This window comes from Notolepis coatsorum (assembly GCF_963971535.1).
Source record: "Notolepis coatsorum genome assembly, chromosome: 17".
Lineage (NCBI taxonomy): Eukaryota > Metazoa > Chordata > Actinopteri > Aulopiformes > Paralepididae > Notolepis > Notolepis coatsorum.
Window position 1 is genome coordinate 9,561,233 of NC_140181.1, and position 16,360 is coordinate 9,577,592.

At 43.1% G+C, this 16,360-nt stretch overlaps 1 protein-coding gene across 1 annotated transcript in view; it reads right to left on the minus strand.

Annotated features, from left to right (window-relative positions):
• The window catches only part of LOC311243459 (ependymin-1-like), a gene marked incomplete at both ends in the record, with an annotated part of 99,755 nt that overhangs the window by 44,566 nt on the left and 38,829 nt on the right, over positions 1-16,360 (minus strand). The window contains one exon of the mRNA XM_084332692.1: positions 15,885-16,057. Coding sequence (XP_084188818.1) covers positions 15,885-16,057 — 173 coding nt within the window. The remainder of the gene's footprint in view (positions 1-15,884; positions 16,058-16,360) is intronic.

Sequence of the window (16,360 nt, forward strand, 5' to 3'; positions counted from 1 at the left end):
TTCTGTTTCATCTATGTCACTCTGTTGTGCTGGCTGATTAATCAGACTTGCAATAAAATACATTGAAGAGGAACAAGAGTTCAAAGCTAAAATTAGAAACCAGAGATCCATAACTCTCTTTCTGAAGTTGTTCCTCTGATGATGGAATGGAAGACTTAAAATGTATGGATCCACAGATTGAGCTATTACACTCAAAGGAGACATACAGTAGTGGTGGGTTAACGCTAACAGTTACGAGCCACAAAACGTTCCCATTAATGAAAAACAACGTGTGTTCCATGTATCCAGCGTTTTTTTTGTTGCTTTTTCAGAAAGAGCCACTCTAGGCTATAGCATCAGTTTTTAGTGTCCACTCATTTATGATTCACATACCGGATAGTCAGTCGCGGACTGGGACCATAATTCCTACCGGGAATTTGACTCAGCCAGGCCAGGCTCATACCATAATTCACGAGCGAGATTGATCACGGAGGTCTAACCAACTAATTTAACGCACTGTCGAACCAAGATACGTAATGTGTCCTGTTACCAATAGCATTTCGATGATTTGCTGGAATGGTAAAGCCTTGTTTTACTGTATTTGAGTAGAGCTAATCCCATGTGCCAGGCGGCATTGTGTCTAGCTTGACATTGATTCGCTCTCACCTTGATTGCCACTGACCAATATGTCAATGTGACCAACAAGCATTCTCACTCCTTACCAGAAGGCTATCAGGGGAAGGCAAGTCAATTAAAAATAAATGGCAGATTAATTTTCACCTTCCCCCAGTTCATCAAATTACCACCTCCCGCTCACTGTTAAATTTGATAATTGTGTGTGCGGTGCTAGTTCTGCTGTCAGCTTATTTTCCATTAGCTTCTGATGATGGAAACCTTTATTTTGCCAGCGTGCCCTCTAGCGTACAGTAGTTATAGGCATACACAGTTTATATAATGGTTATGCAGGGAGCCAACTACTGTGTGCAGTACTGTAGAATATTTCCTTCCCATCGCGCCAGAGCGCAAGGCGAACCATCGTGCACCTTAGTAGTCTCCACTCTCTGATCGTGTAACAAAGGATGTAGTCAAGGGTCAATACACCTTAAGGCCAAATTAGACTTCTGGTGGGCTTTTGTGGCATACGTACGCATGCAGTTAAATCTTTGTCTACAGCTGCACGTAGAGCTCGCCATGGCTTTGGGTGCTAGAGGTGCTACCCTCTGCGAAGCATCGGCACCACTTTGTGTTCGAGTATACATTCCGCGGCGGCTAAGTGGTGCAGTGGGCAAGGCGCTCGCCACTAACGCATGATATGCTGGGTTCGAGCCCAGCTCTCGGCGTTGCTACCAGCTTGGCTGGTTGTTCATACTAACACAATTGGCAGTGTTAGTTGTGGGAAAGCTGGTGGGTGGGGATTGGACGTTGTGGACAGCGACTCCTACAGGTCGGTTGGTGCGCCTGTACAGCAGAATCAGGAAGCATCGGGGGCAACGTGAGCCTCCCACACGTTACTCCTCGCCACTGAGAGATCGCGCTGTACAGGTGAAAAGATGCGACAGCTGCCTCCTCGTGTACCGGAGGGGACACGTGATGCAAGGCTTGGTCCTCACTGCAGCCGACCAGTGGGAGGCATAGTCTAGCAACGATGAGACAGAGGAGGGGAGAATTGAAGGGAGAATTGGCGAGGCGAAATTGGGATGGGAGAAAAATAGAAAAATAAGGAGAAAAAGTGGATAAAAAAAGAAAGAGTATACATTCCGCTTTGAGCTCAATCTCATCCCAGCCTCTACGCCAGGGGCGTTTTTAGGGTTAGAAAACATTGGGGGCTTCAGCCCAGGGGGGTGGAGGGGGGTTCCCCCCCCCCCCCCCCTTTTTTTTTTTTTTTTTTTTTAAACACAGTAATACGCAATTTTAGAGTAATTAGAGATGAATACTGAAGAACTAGAATCATTAGAGGTTCTCAAAGTGAGGTCCATGTCCATGAGAGGGATCTGGGCAGTCCCCATAGAAAATTCAAAGTTAACAGGACCAAATCATCAGTTTCTTATTTATTTATTTAACCTTTATTTAGCCAGATAAAACATTGATCTGGTCCAAGAGGCCCCAACAGGAGTACAAATATACATATATACACATATATATATATACATATACTGTACATACATACACACATATACACCAATAACAAAATAAAAACAGTTAAGAATCATACACATAAGCAAATAAACAAACAAACAAACATATGCACAGCCTATGTACAAAAGAAATAAACAGTTAATCTCTAGTCTTTACAGTTTTCTTCAATTGCATAAACACTCAAATCAAAAGTATTACACAATTATCAAAACATTACACTCAAGGAGCAAAACATAGGCCCAGATTTGCACCTCTATAAGCACAATGTCAGCCTCACACTTTTTGCAAAACAATACACAGAGCAAAAAAGTATCTTGCCAGATCCAGCTAGGCAAAGAGATAATGTCTATTATTTTCTGTACTCTATTTAAATTTTTTCAAAATTGTTTTTGTTTTACTGTAATTTTAACCTGTAGGCCTACTGGATACAGTATTTTATGTTTGTCTGATATTTGCTGAGCTTACAGTGTTATGCACATAGTAGCATGAAAACTGGGACATGTTTTGTTGTGATTCTCCATGTTGAAATGTTGACTGATTTGGTTATATGGCGAGAAAATTTATATTTTCATCAGTCTGCATCATTGATTTGGGTATATGGAGAGAAAATGTTTTTTTTCCAGCAGTCTGCATCATTGATTTGGGTATATGTAGATAAATAAATAATATTTTCATCAGTCTACAGCATTGGTCTTGTGTAGTGTTTGGTGAATCTATTGTATATTTGCACATTCTCTGCGTACTTCACTTACAGTACTCTAATCACTGAGAAGTAGAATAGCTAAATGTGTTTTAGGTTAAGCACAGCAGTGTGAGTAACTGGTTCAAACAGAATTAAGTCATATAAAACGTGTGTTTCATATAGTAACAAAATGTAGTTTTTTTAAATTAGTGTATGGTTTTGACAAGTGTTTAATTTAGCAAAGGATCTGAGGTGTTCTGATAATTGTGTGTGTGGTTGTGCTAATTGTGTGTTTTGAAACACCGGGCCCCGTTTTAAAAATCATGCTTAAGCAATCGAAAAAAAAAGTCTCATAAAAAAGATATTAGATTTTTGGGTATTTTCCTGCCTTTGGTCCGCTTTGCATTCACATCTCAAATGCAGGGTTCACTTGCAAGAGTGAATGAGCTTTCACACCACCCGAAACCAACCGGACTATCCGAGGAAATGAACCAGGGTTCGATTAAAGCTTATTATAGTTTATCACAGTATCATGAGCATGTCTTTGTCAGTGGACACTGGACATGGGTATGGAGGCTCCAGGTGCTGCTGCGTTAAAGTGCACATCTTCAATACCTATCTGTACTATTTAAAAGCACAGTGCAGGACACACTCAAAGGTTATCGCACCTCAGAGATGGCAGTGGACATGTATGACAGGACAAAGGCCATATGTAATGGCATCTTGTGGCACAAGCTCAGACCTCAGCTCAGGAGATCAGCTGAGACAGAGACTGTTCTATCCAGAGCTTGAGAGCAGGTTCTCATGAGTTGGATAACAACTTATGAGAGGCATACAGGCATGTTATCCAGCCTCAGACCAGTTTCTCTCAGTGGAATTGCTGCAACCCCTCGCCACACATTACAATATCCAACTATTGCCAGAGGAGATCACAGTTGCAAAGTGTTTCCTGGTCAGGACAGGCAGAGATGCAGTCCCTACTATCCAAAGTGTCTTTTCCCTCCTGGATGATGATGATAATAATAATAATAATAATAATAATAATAATAATAATAATAATAATAATAATAATAATAATAATAATAATAATAATAATAATAATAATAATAATAATAATAATAATAATAATAATAATAATAATAATAATAATAATAATAATAATAATAATAATAATAATAATAATAATAATAATAATAATAATAATAATAATAATAATAATAATAATAATAATAATAATAATAATAATAATAATAATAATAATAATAATAATAATAATAATAATAATAATAATAATAATAATAATAATAATAATAATAATAATAATAATAATAATGCATTTGATTTATAAGGCGCCTTTCAGGACACTAAAAAAAAAGTCCTCAAATCGGTGAATGAAAAATTATAGGATCAAATGAAAACTACTTACTAAAAATGTTTAAAAGTACTAAAAACCAACAAAAAATACCAAACACTAACAAACATTCAGCAAAGACAATGGGGATGCTGACATAAAAAAAAAAAAAAAAAAAAGGTAAAAAAAAAAAAAAAAAAAAAAAATGTAAACAATTTTTTTTTTTTTTTTTTTTTTTAGATCCGGGGCTAGGAGAAAAACATCCGGGGCTAAAGCCCCGGAAGCCCAGGGCTAACGACGCCACTGCTCTACGCCCTCATCCTATTTACTCCACCACTGTTTGGTTGGAGGGTTCACCATACTTGAAGGGCATCCCACACGATTAGCAGGGGAGGGGGAGTGATCGATAGAAACCTCTGACAGTGAGATGCATCGATGCCAACCTTTTCTACCCGAGTGGTCCATCGGCGGACCGCAAATGACATCACGTCATAAATAATTCTCTCTAGACTGTATGACATAATATCGCGTTTTATTGTAATTTTGTATGTATCTGAGTAAAGACCCTAACCATGTCACAACAGCAGTCATAGTGTATATTTATAGTGTAAGTGTTATTAATGAAATATGAGTTTAGGAATTGTATTCAATAGCTAGCGAATTTCGACTGGAAATAAATTGAAAGCGGCCACTTTGCTGTAGTCATTATGATGAAGGAAAGACAGGGCTTTCAATGAGCGTTGAAATTTCAAAAAACTACATCTCCTAGCGTTCTGCAAGCAAATTACTTCCTGATTATTATTTTTTATTTCTCTTATTTCTCTGGATTATATACCACAAAACTGAACGTTATTGGCATAGATTGGAGCACAGTTAGTTTTTCTACCTTCTGTGAACATTTAGCAACCATCCGTGTTGAAATCCGTTTCAAAATGGCGGACCTGTCGCAAGAATAAAAAGCTGACTGTACATACAGTAGATTTCATTCTCAGTTCTTCATGCACGCCTGGTGATACTAAATCCAAATTGAACTCTGTCATTGGAACAAGTAGATTTGGCCCGATCCATAGATGTGCAACATGGCTATAATAAGGTAATTTATAGGCCTGCTATTCTATATTCTATAATAATATTTCAAATTGCATGTGTCCGGATGCCAGAATTCAGTACTGTATCTACAAAACCTTCTGTTTAATCATCTTCCCTTTATTCATTTCCTTAGACTTTTTGTACACGTGATCTCAAGAAGATACTGAACGAGCACAGTGGCAGTTTTTCATGTCTGGACATTTTTAGCATGGTGTTATTCACTATCAAAGATGCAAAGAAAAATCATAATTCATATTCTCCTCTGTTTCATCACAATTTTTTATTTTTTTTGTATCTCTCTTTCTCCAATTTGTCTCTGTTTTTCTCCCCGTCCCAATTTAGTCGTTGTGCCAATTCCAGCCCCTCCCCTACCTGGTTGTTGTGCGCATGTTCTCCTACTGGTCGGTACAAGGGAACCCTGAAGTATCCGCACGCTTTCTCCGACACGTGCGGCGACAGCCAGTGGCTCTCTTCTCACCTGGCAGCGAGGGCTCTCATTGGTGAAGTGTAACGCGTGGGAGGTCACGCTGCCTTCATCAAGTTCTGCCTCCGCTGAGCAAGCGCCCAGACCTGACCTGTAGGCGTTGCTGTCCACAACGCCAGTTTCCCACCCACGGCTTCCCTCCCCCTAACCCAGCCAAACGAGTTAGTATAGCGAACAGCCCAAGCCTAGGCAATGCTGACTCCGGGAGTCGAGACCGCAGTCTCTTGCATTGGTGACGAGCGCAATCTCCGCTACGCCACCTGACCGCCTCAGTTTCATCACAATTTAAGCAAGCCTAGTAATAGACACAATATTTCTGACACTGTGAATACATTCACTGATGTCCATAGATGTCCCTAGATACCAAGAACATGAAAATGGACCTTGTAGAAGTGGGCCATTTACTTAGGTATGTATTTTTAGGGGGATTTTCAGAAAATAGTCTCCGGGTGGAAGAGGTTAGAGGTTTTAAACAGGTAGCAATCGGAAACGTAGAAGGATGGACGAAACAAATCTTACAAGTAACATGTAAGAATCTATAAGCTATATGATTGTCTGTCAAGTTGTCAGAAAACATTTCTATGAAATATTCCTGTCTAACACTTTATTTTACCTTAACCTTTTGATGTTGAAATCTTACCGTCCTCATCAAAGCATCGGGTTGTTGTGATGTGTGTTGTCAGTCACACTGGTCATATGGTAAATAGTGCACTTATATAGCGCTTTTATCCAAAGCACTTTACAATCTGTTCCTCACATTTTACCCATTCACACACCGATGGTGAAGGCAACAATGCAAGGTTCATGGCTATACAGCAATATTATTATGTGTAGGCTACTATACTTTTCTTACATGTAGTTTGACCAACTGTCAACTTTTCACACATGTTTAGAATCTTTCTTCCAGCAAGGCAGCAGGTAACCATGATAACGACTCATCAAACATTCCATGCAAGGCAAAGATACACAGCACACTCAATCTGCTTATTTTTTTCTCCAAAGGAAATAAATCTGTGAAAACACATCAAATGCCAAAACAAACGTGTATCTTTGACTGAGAAGTGTCTGTTTTGTTGAAAGCATCAGTAATTTGTTTGTACTTCAGAAGTACAATATTTACACTACTAGGTCCCCAAAATTAATTGAAGTGAATGAGGATCCTGGGAGGACTGCTGAAACTTGGCAGATTCTACTAAAGTGAAATATCACTTTAAGCAGATATTTGGGGTGAGTCGAGATGCTACTGTATATAACATTAGAACCACAGTCATACAAAGAAACGTTTAAGCCCCTGTATGGTTTGAGTTCTCTACTGGTTCATCTGAAAACCAGCTCAATATGACGGCTAAGTGGCGCAGTGGGCAAGGCGCTCGCCATTAACGCAGGATATGCTGGGTTCGAGCCCAGCTCTCGGCGTTGCTTCCGGCTTGGCTGGTCGTTCATACTAATACAATTGGGGGTGGGAAAGCCGGTGGGTGGGGATCGGACGTTGTGGACAGCGACTCCTACAGGTCGGTTGGTGCGCCTGCACAGCAGAATCAGGAAGTATCGGGGGCAGCGTGAGCCTCCCACACGTTACTCCTCGCCACTGAGCGATCACGCTGTACAGGTGAAAAGATGCAACGGCTGCCTCCTCGTGTACCGGAGGGGACACGTGATGCAAGGCTTCGTCCACATTGCAGCCGACCAGTGGGAGGCATGGTCTAGCAACGTTCGAGACAGGGGAGGGAAGAATTGGATAATACGAAATTGGGATGGGAGAAAAATAGAAAAATGGGGACAAAAAGTTAAAAAAAAAAAAAAAAAAAAAAAAAAAAAAAGCTCAAACTGGTTTGTTGGATTCATCCATCAGATGGAGGTGCACTCAAGTTTCAAGTTTCAAGTTTCTTTAATAGTTGTCATACAGAAGTACAGAATACTTTTGTACAAAATGCTTCTTACTGTTGCGCTCCAGAGACTGTGCAAGACAAGATAAGTATGAAATAAAAACATAGTAAAAATAGAAGTAAAAAAGAGGTCACAGTGTTCAGTTTAGACATATGTACAATGTTCGATGCAGAATAGACGTAGTTACCATACAATATACAATACTGTGCAGTGTACTAATATACAATACTATATAGTGCAAGGCATAAATGGAGAAATGGGGCGAGGTGCAATTTAGGTACAATTCACAGTAGGTGTACGAGTTGTAGTGCAAATCCTTTATCAATAAATATAAAGTGTAAGTGTGTTTGTGTGATCTAAAGTGTGGAGAGTGGGTGCTGCAGTGTGTTGTTTGTTTGAGTGAGTGTGTGCGTGTGGGTGTGTGTGCTGTGTGCATTTGATGGTTGATGCATAGTGATTATTGTTCGTTTAGCGATTATTGTTCGTTTAGCAGCCTGATGGCCTGGGGATAGAAGCTTCTTCTGAGTCTTTCTGTGCTCGCCTTAAGACTCCGGTATCGGAGCAGCAGTTCAAAGAGGCAGTTGTTCGGGTGGCTCGAGTCCTTAATAATTCTCTTAGCCTTCCCCTTGCACCGCTTGTTGTAAATGTTCTGGAGGGTGAGAAGCCCCCCTCCAATTGTGCGTTCGGCTGAACGTGTCACTCTTTGTAGTCTGCTACGGTCTTGTGCAGTGCTATTCCCAAACCAGGAGGTGATGTTGCCGGTCAGGATGCTCTCTATTGTACATGAGTAGAAGTTCCTAAGGATCTTCTGACTGACTTGGAACTTCCTTAGGCGCCTGAGGAAGTAGAGGCGTTGTCGTGCCTTCTTCACAACACTGTCAATGTGTGTGGTCCATGTCAAGTCCTCGGATATGTGGGCTCCGAGGTACTTGAAACTGTTCACTCTCTCAACCGGTGCCCTGTCGATGCTGAGGGGGCTGTAGTCCTTGACCCCCGACCTCCTGAAGTCCACAATCATCTCTCAGAGCGAACCAGCGATTTGGATTTGGTGAGTGTTTTTTCAACCATAACACAAACACTCCTTGCTTGTCAGGAGAAAATAATTACACATGCTTAGCTAGTAGCTACATTATTTCAGCTATTTCACTAGCAGTTAGCTAATGTAAACGTTTTGGCTAGCATAAGCAACTGCCGCTCTTTAGCCTTTAGCTAACGTTATATCTTTTATTTGTAATCATTTTAAGATGACATCACGTGACATCCTGGTTGAGGTATTTTGTGGACATTCATTTAAATGTTGTTCATTGTTCATTCATAAATTAAGCAAAGCTAATGCTGTTCAGCAGCCAGTACTTAAGCTACATAGGCTGTTATGTTTTGAATAAATTATTATTCAGTGAGCTTGAAAAATGTATAAGTTAAAATGGGTTTAGTACCCATTTTATTTATTGTAATCATTGAGTTAATGTATTGTCATAATTGCCGGTGTTATAGTTGGAAGTTAACTACAAGCGGCAGTTTCTTATGCTAGCCAAATAACTTAAATAATGTAGCTACTAGCTAAGCATGTGTAACTATTTTCTCCTGACAAGCAAGGAGTGTTTGTGTTATGGTATACCTACAGAATATTGCTAACCTTTGGAAATAGAATATTGCTATATCTCTTTCCTTCAAAATACAGTTGAACTTTGGAACTGTATCTAGCCCTTTGCAGGGAGCCTAACCTGGATTGATGGCTGTGAGGACCGGAGACAGAAACAAGGTAACCCCCATCAATTAGATCTGCACTGCAGGCTGCAGCCCCAAATATTTGCTTAGATTCCCAACGTCTCAATGGCTGATCCTGCCTGTCTGTCTCCCTGGTACCCTACCTGATTGGCAGCCTGGTACCGTGTCTGTCTGTCTGCCTGGTACCTGCCTGTCTGTGACTTCTAAGTGACTGAAGGTGGTTAATGCAAAGGTTAATATTATTTATCAGACCCATGCTCACTGTAACACTAAAACTAAGATGGTGCTGAACGGCTGCAGAGGCGGTCATTACATTTACATTTAGTAATTTAGCTGCCACTTTTATCCAAAGCGACTTACAAATTTTGAACAAGTGAGCAGGAGGGGTACACATTTAAATACATTTAAATAGCGCTTTAACAAAATGTTGTTCCTCACATTCACCAATTCACTCACACATTCACACACCGACGGCGGAGGCAACCATTGCTCGTCGGGAGCAATTAGGGGTTAAGTGTCTTGCTAAATTTTCACAATTATTATAACTTACCAGATGACGCTCTACCTTCTGAGCCACTGTCGCCTCCTGTTAGCATGGTAGTAGTATAGGGATAGTAGCATAGTACATAGTAGATAGTGGTCAAGTACATAATAGTACAATTGAGTAAGAAAGATATTTATTTATTTATTCATTTATATTTTATTATTATTTCAGATATTGAAATACGGTGTAAAAGTTTGGTAACTGCGTCATGTGGTGGTGGTCATGTGACCATATTGTGCTCAAGCTGGATGTGCTCACAGAAGATAGTGAGGACATCGTCATGGCAATGGGCCTCCTTTGTTTGTACAGTATGTGTGTTAGAATGTGTTGCATGTGACAGTGAAGGGAGTGTACAACTCAATAGACCTACAGTAAACCCTGTCCTCTTTTCTTGATCCACCATATATAATAATATATATATTTCTATTTCTCAGTAAGTATGATGTACTGAATTCTGAATCATAATAATATATATATTTCTATTTATCAGTAAATATGATGTTCTGAATTCTGAATCACTTGCTTAAAAAAATATTCTTAATAATTTCTTACTAACTGTAAGAAATTATTAAGAATCTTTTTTTATGCAAGTCCTTGAAGCATTTGCAATTGAAAAGGCACTGAGGTGTTATGATGTGCATTTCAATCTGGAGACAACTGTAAAAGTGTAATTTAGAACATAGACTCTTCCACAGTATTATTTAGCATACTTTAAGAGTACTATAGGTACACACATTTAAAATAACATATACCTAGTCCTATGCAGCAACATTCGACAAACCCAACGGTACGCAACAGTGGTTCTTTGGCTTGTAATCTCAGGGGAAGCTCGTTTGATGCCTATCTTAATTGTGCCATATATAGCACCAAAGGAAATTCCCCTATGATTGCAAGCCAAAAAAAAAAAAAAAAAACACTTTTAGGTAGGATTTATTAAATTTCAATGGCGTGTCTGTCTGCTCTCTGGATGCTGACATGTTGATTCCAATGTTCAAGTTGTTATTCTCACTCAAATTCGCGATTGATACAACATGTCAGACAAATTTGGCCATTTCAACAACTTCTGTGTGGGTGTTTGACAAACAAGTGCCTATAGTAGAATGCGTGGGTTTCAGCTTTGCAGAAAAGTATTGATGAATATACTGTTTACTGTGTGACGCCTATGCAGAATAAATATGCTACTGTAGTTTGGAGAGAGTTTGGAGAGTCGTCCCCGTTGAGGGATATCATTTGATAGGGTTGCAGGCTAGTCTGACCTTTAAAGTGCCTACAGATGTGTCCTGTGGCTGTTGCCATGGCTACATGGCCCATGACTGACCTCTCAGCATGAACACCTTCATTCACAAGTATCTCCAGGCCTTTGCACCTTGACAAGTCAAATACACAGCTGGTTACTGTTATGGTTTGAAACCAACCCCAATCGCACAACACAAGACAGGTATGAGAGTAAGCCAAAACAGGGCAATATTTATTATAGAACAAAAAGCGGCACAGTCCCTTTAAGGGAGAACACAAAAAACACTAGAGTCGAAGAATTAGGAAAACTGCGGCACTGTGCCTTTAACAGGCAAACAGGCTAAGGGACCAGGGCTAAGGGTTAGGGCTAAGTGTCAGGGCTAAGGGTCAGGACCAGGACCAGGGCTACTGGAGAGGGGGACAGGGACAGAGGCCCGGAGAGGCGGGCTAGAGACAGGGACAGAGGACAGGGTTAAGGCCATGGACAGGGCGAGGGCCAGAGCTGCTTACAGGGATGAGGACAGGGTTAAGGCCTTGGACAGGGCGAGGGCCAGAGCTGCTTACAGGGATGAGGACAGAGTTAAGGCAGCGGGGGCCGGGCACGGGGACAGGGGCCCGACGGCGGAGGCCTGGCACGGGGACAGGGGCGCGACGGCGGAGGCCGGGCACGGGGACATGGGCCCGACGGCGGAGGCCTGGCACGGGGACAGGGGCGCGACGGCGGAGGCCGGGCACGGGGACAGGGGCCCGACGGCAGAGGCCTGGCACGGGGACAGGGGCCCAACGGCGGAGGCCTGGCACGGGGACAGGGGCCCGACGGCGGAGGCCTGGCACGGGGACAGGGGCCCGACGGCGGAGGCCGGGCACGGAGACAGGGGCCCGACGGCGGTGGCCGGGCACGGAGATCCTCTTCCTCCTCCTCGGATGCTGCAGACGGGCAGCGCAGAACAAAGGGGGTCCCAGGGGACCGGGGCGAGAACACGCCATCCTCCCGTGGAATAATAGGGAGCGACGACGAGCCGGGGTCCGAGGGGAACGGGATGAGCACACGCCATCCTCCCATGGAATAATAGGGAACGACGACGAGCCGGGGTCCGAGGGGAACGGGATGAGCACACGCCATCCTCCCATGGAATAATAGGGAGCGACGACGAGCCGAGGTCCGAGGGGAACGGGATGAGCACACGCCATCCTCCCATGGAATAATAGGGAGCGACGACGAGCCTCACCCCAGGAACGAGGATCACGAAGAGACGCCTTCCTCCCGTGGAATAGGGAGCAATGGCGAGCCGGCTTGACGTCTGGAGTGGGAACACTGGAAACCTCCCGTAGAGAATTAGAGAGCGAAGGCGGTGTCCCACTCCAGGCAAACGGCGACAGGTGGTGATGGCTGGCACGTCGTCTCACGCCGGAGACGCGGCAGGTGATGGTAACGTGCAGAATACAGAGTACAGCACACAGAACACAGAACGACCCGACAAGGACTGGAGGGGAGTCAGCAACCTAAGTACTCTCCCGAGCTGATTGCCAACTCCCAACAGGTGCGTGAAGGTAGAGGAACAAGAATGTCCAAGGGTGGGGGCTGGTGAAGAGTAGGAGACAAGGAAAAGTTCTCGCAAGGGTGGGGGCTGTTGAGGAGAGTAGACAGGGAAAAAAGGTCCAGGGACAAGCGAATCCTCACAGTTATTATTATCCTCAAGAGAGAGAAATGTATATATGTGTGTATGTGTATATATTTACATTTAAATGTAGTAATTTAGCTGACGCTTTTATCCAAAGTGACTTACTGTACAAGTTCTGTACAACAAGTCAGCAGGAAGGGTACAACTATATGGCAGATAAGGGTAAGTAACATTGTTTGTCAAGCAGTGTCAAACTTTAGTGCTACAGACATGAGTGCATATTAGCATAGTAGGTAATACTATAGGCAAGGTAGATTCCTTAGTAGCAGAGTGCATACTAGTGAAAGACAGTACAAGGTCAGTCTTTTTTATTCATATTATTATTATTATTATTATTATTATTATATTTATTACATGGCGTTTTCACATTCGCCGAAATGCTTGCTTGTGATTGGTCAATAGCCCCCCGACAGCGGTCATTATTTTTCAATAATGACCGCTGTGGGACAATAATGGCCGCAGTGCGCAGCTGTTCGCAATCAAGCCCACTGACACACACTGTTTCAGTGCAATTAGACACTGCCGGTGTTCTGCTGCCGGCGATGACAGGGGGCGGAGCGACGAGCGGAGCCAGAACGCAGCCAGAACCAGTGTTGCGAGTCGATGTAAAATGAATTAGGTATATTGTTAGTAAGTTAGCCATGTAATAAGCGGGATAATGTATAGCTATACTCGGTCATTGTCGCAAAATAATTGACCTTCACTGACGTTTAAAACACCTCGCCGAAGCGGCTCGGTATTTTAAACTCTGTGTCGGTCAATTATTTTGCGACAATGACCTCGTAGCTATACATTATCCCTTACTTATTACATGGCGTTTTAACATTCGCCGAAATGCTTGATTGTGATTGGTCAATAGCCCCTGACAGCAGTGAATTATTTTTCAATAACTGACCGCTGCCATGGGCAACGCGCAATAATCACCGGTGTATATTGCTTTTCGCAGCTGGAGCAATCAAGCCCACTGACACACACTGCATCAGTGCGCAATCAGACACACCTGCCGGCTGCCGGCAATAATAATCACTTTATTTGGGCTGACAGAGCCACAGAACAACTGCGTCTGCATTTGATCTCGTCTTGTCGATGGTGTAAAATGAATTAGGTATATTGTTAGTAAGTTAGCCATGTAATAAGCGGGATAATGTATAGCTATACTTGGTCATTGTCGCAAAATAATTGACCTTCACTGACGTTTAAAACATCTCGGCGAGGCACCTCTGTGTTCTAAACTCCGTGTCGGTCAATTATTTTGCGACAATGACCTCGTAGCTATACATTATCCCTTACATATTTTTTTTTCATTTCAGATATTGATTGAAGAAGTGTGTTTTTAGTCGACGATGGAACATTGGGCGGGTTTCACCATTGTGGAGCGAGAACTGAGAATAGCCGGCTTTTCTTTGATGATCCCCCCTGGAACTCGGATAGGAGTGGGTCTGAGGCGGCCAGAAGATGCAGAGCGGAGGGGTCTTGAGGGTGTGAGACCATTGACCGGAGGTAGGCGGGAGCTTTTCCCTTCGCTGCGCGGTTATGCCAGGTCAAGGACCCTGAAGCGGATTCTTGCGGCAATAGGAAGCCAGCTTATAAGAAGTGGGGTAACATGGGCTGACTTTGCTAGGTTGGAGATCAGGCATACATAAATGTATGTATATGTGGGGCGTGAAAGCAGTGAAAGTGACATTGACCTATCTCAAACCCTGCGGATCCTTGAGGATCAAGAAAAGAGGGCAGGGTTTGAGACGGGTCAATAGTCAGTGATCTTTCAGTGCTATTTTAGCAGTGAATTGTGCTCTTTCAACAAACACTCAATTAAGTGATCTTATCCAGGTAAGAGCTCACTATTTGTCAGAGCTGCTCAATGTCATGGAGGTATTCTGTCAGCGCTGTCATGGGCACTGGGTCTGAAATCATTACTGATAAATTGGGAATTAGTTGCCGGGTGGACGGACGGACAGGAGGCTGGGACACACCCGGCCTGCATCCCGGAGCGTATCCATGACATTGTGGAGAGACAGAGGAAAATCAGGTTACAGAAAATGTTTTATGGCACGAAAAAGCCCAGAGATATAATGACAGGCTCTTAATGAAACGATGACTTGATAGAGCAATTTGTCACGGGAGTCACAACGTGTTATGGCGTGAGGGTGTTTTAGTAGTCAGAAGAAGAGTAATCCAGCACTCAAAACAACGAAAGAAGAGGTGCTGCTGTCTTAAACGATATACCAGCACAGTCAGGATAGCCCCCACCACAGTCAGGATAGTAAATGGTAAATGGCTGCATTTATATAGCACTTTTATCCAAAGCGCCTTACAATTTGTTCCTCACATTTATCCATTCACACACTGAGGGCGGAGGCAACCATGCAAGGTGCCAACCTGCTCATCAGGAGCAATTGGGGGTTAAGTGTCTTGCTCAAGGAGGAGCGGGAATTTAACCGGGAACCTCTGGATTACCAGACGACTGCTCTACCTCTCAAGCCACTGTCGCCCACTGGGATAGTCCAGGATAGCCCCCACCACAGTCAGGATCGCCCCCCACCACATTCAGGATAGCCCCTTAGAATATTTCAGGTAATGAAGTTAAATATTGATTATCAACTATCTAGTTCGTTTTTATAGTGTAACATCTGGCTACTTAAAGAAAACCAGGTCTCAGGCTCAGCTCACTGTTTGAGCAAACTATTCCAAAGATAGCCACACACTGATAACACAGTAATTCCCTAATCCAATACATTCCAAATATTTTAAAAGTCTTTTTAAGGTCTAAAATTCTGATTATTACATTTACGACTTTTTAAGTTTATAATAAATAATTCCCCCATACATACATACATACATACATACATACATACATACATACATACATACATACATACATACATACATACATACATACATACATACATACATACATACATACATACATACATACATACATACATACATACATACATACATACATACATACATACATACATACATACATACATACATACATACATACATACATACATACATACAGTATGAGAACAGAGCCCAGGTGGATGCTGGGGTGGTGGTGGCAGCATAAAACCTATACTTACAGGTTGGTGGTGAACCAGCACAGCAGGGGAAGACACAGATCAGCAGGGCAAGACACACAGCAGCGCAGCAGGGCTAGACACACAGCAGCGAGGCAGGGCAAGACACAGAGCAGGGCAGCAGGGCTAGACACAGAGCAGCGCAGCAGGGCTAGACACAGAGCAGCGCAGCAGGGCTAGACACAGAGCAGCGAGGCAGGGCAAGACACACAGCAGCGAGGCAGGGCAAGACACACAGCAGCGAGGCAGGGCAAGACACAGAGCCACGCAGCAGGGCTAGACACACAGCAGCGCAGCAGGGCAAGACACACAGCAGCGCAGCAGGGCAAGACACACAGCAGCGCAGCAGGGCAAGACACACAGCAGCGAGGCAGGGCAAGACACACAGCAGCGCAGCAGGGCTAGACACACAGCAGCGAGGCAGGGCAAGACACAGAGCAGCGCAGCAGGGCTAGACACACAGCAGCGAGGCAGGGCAA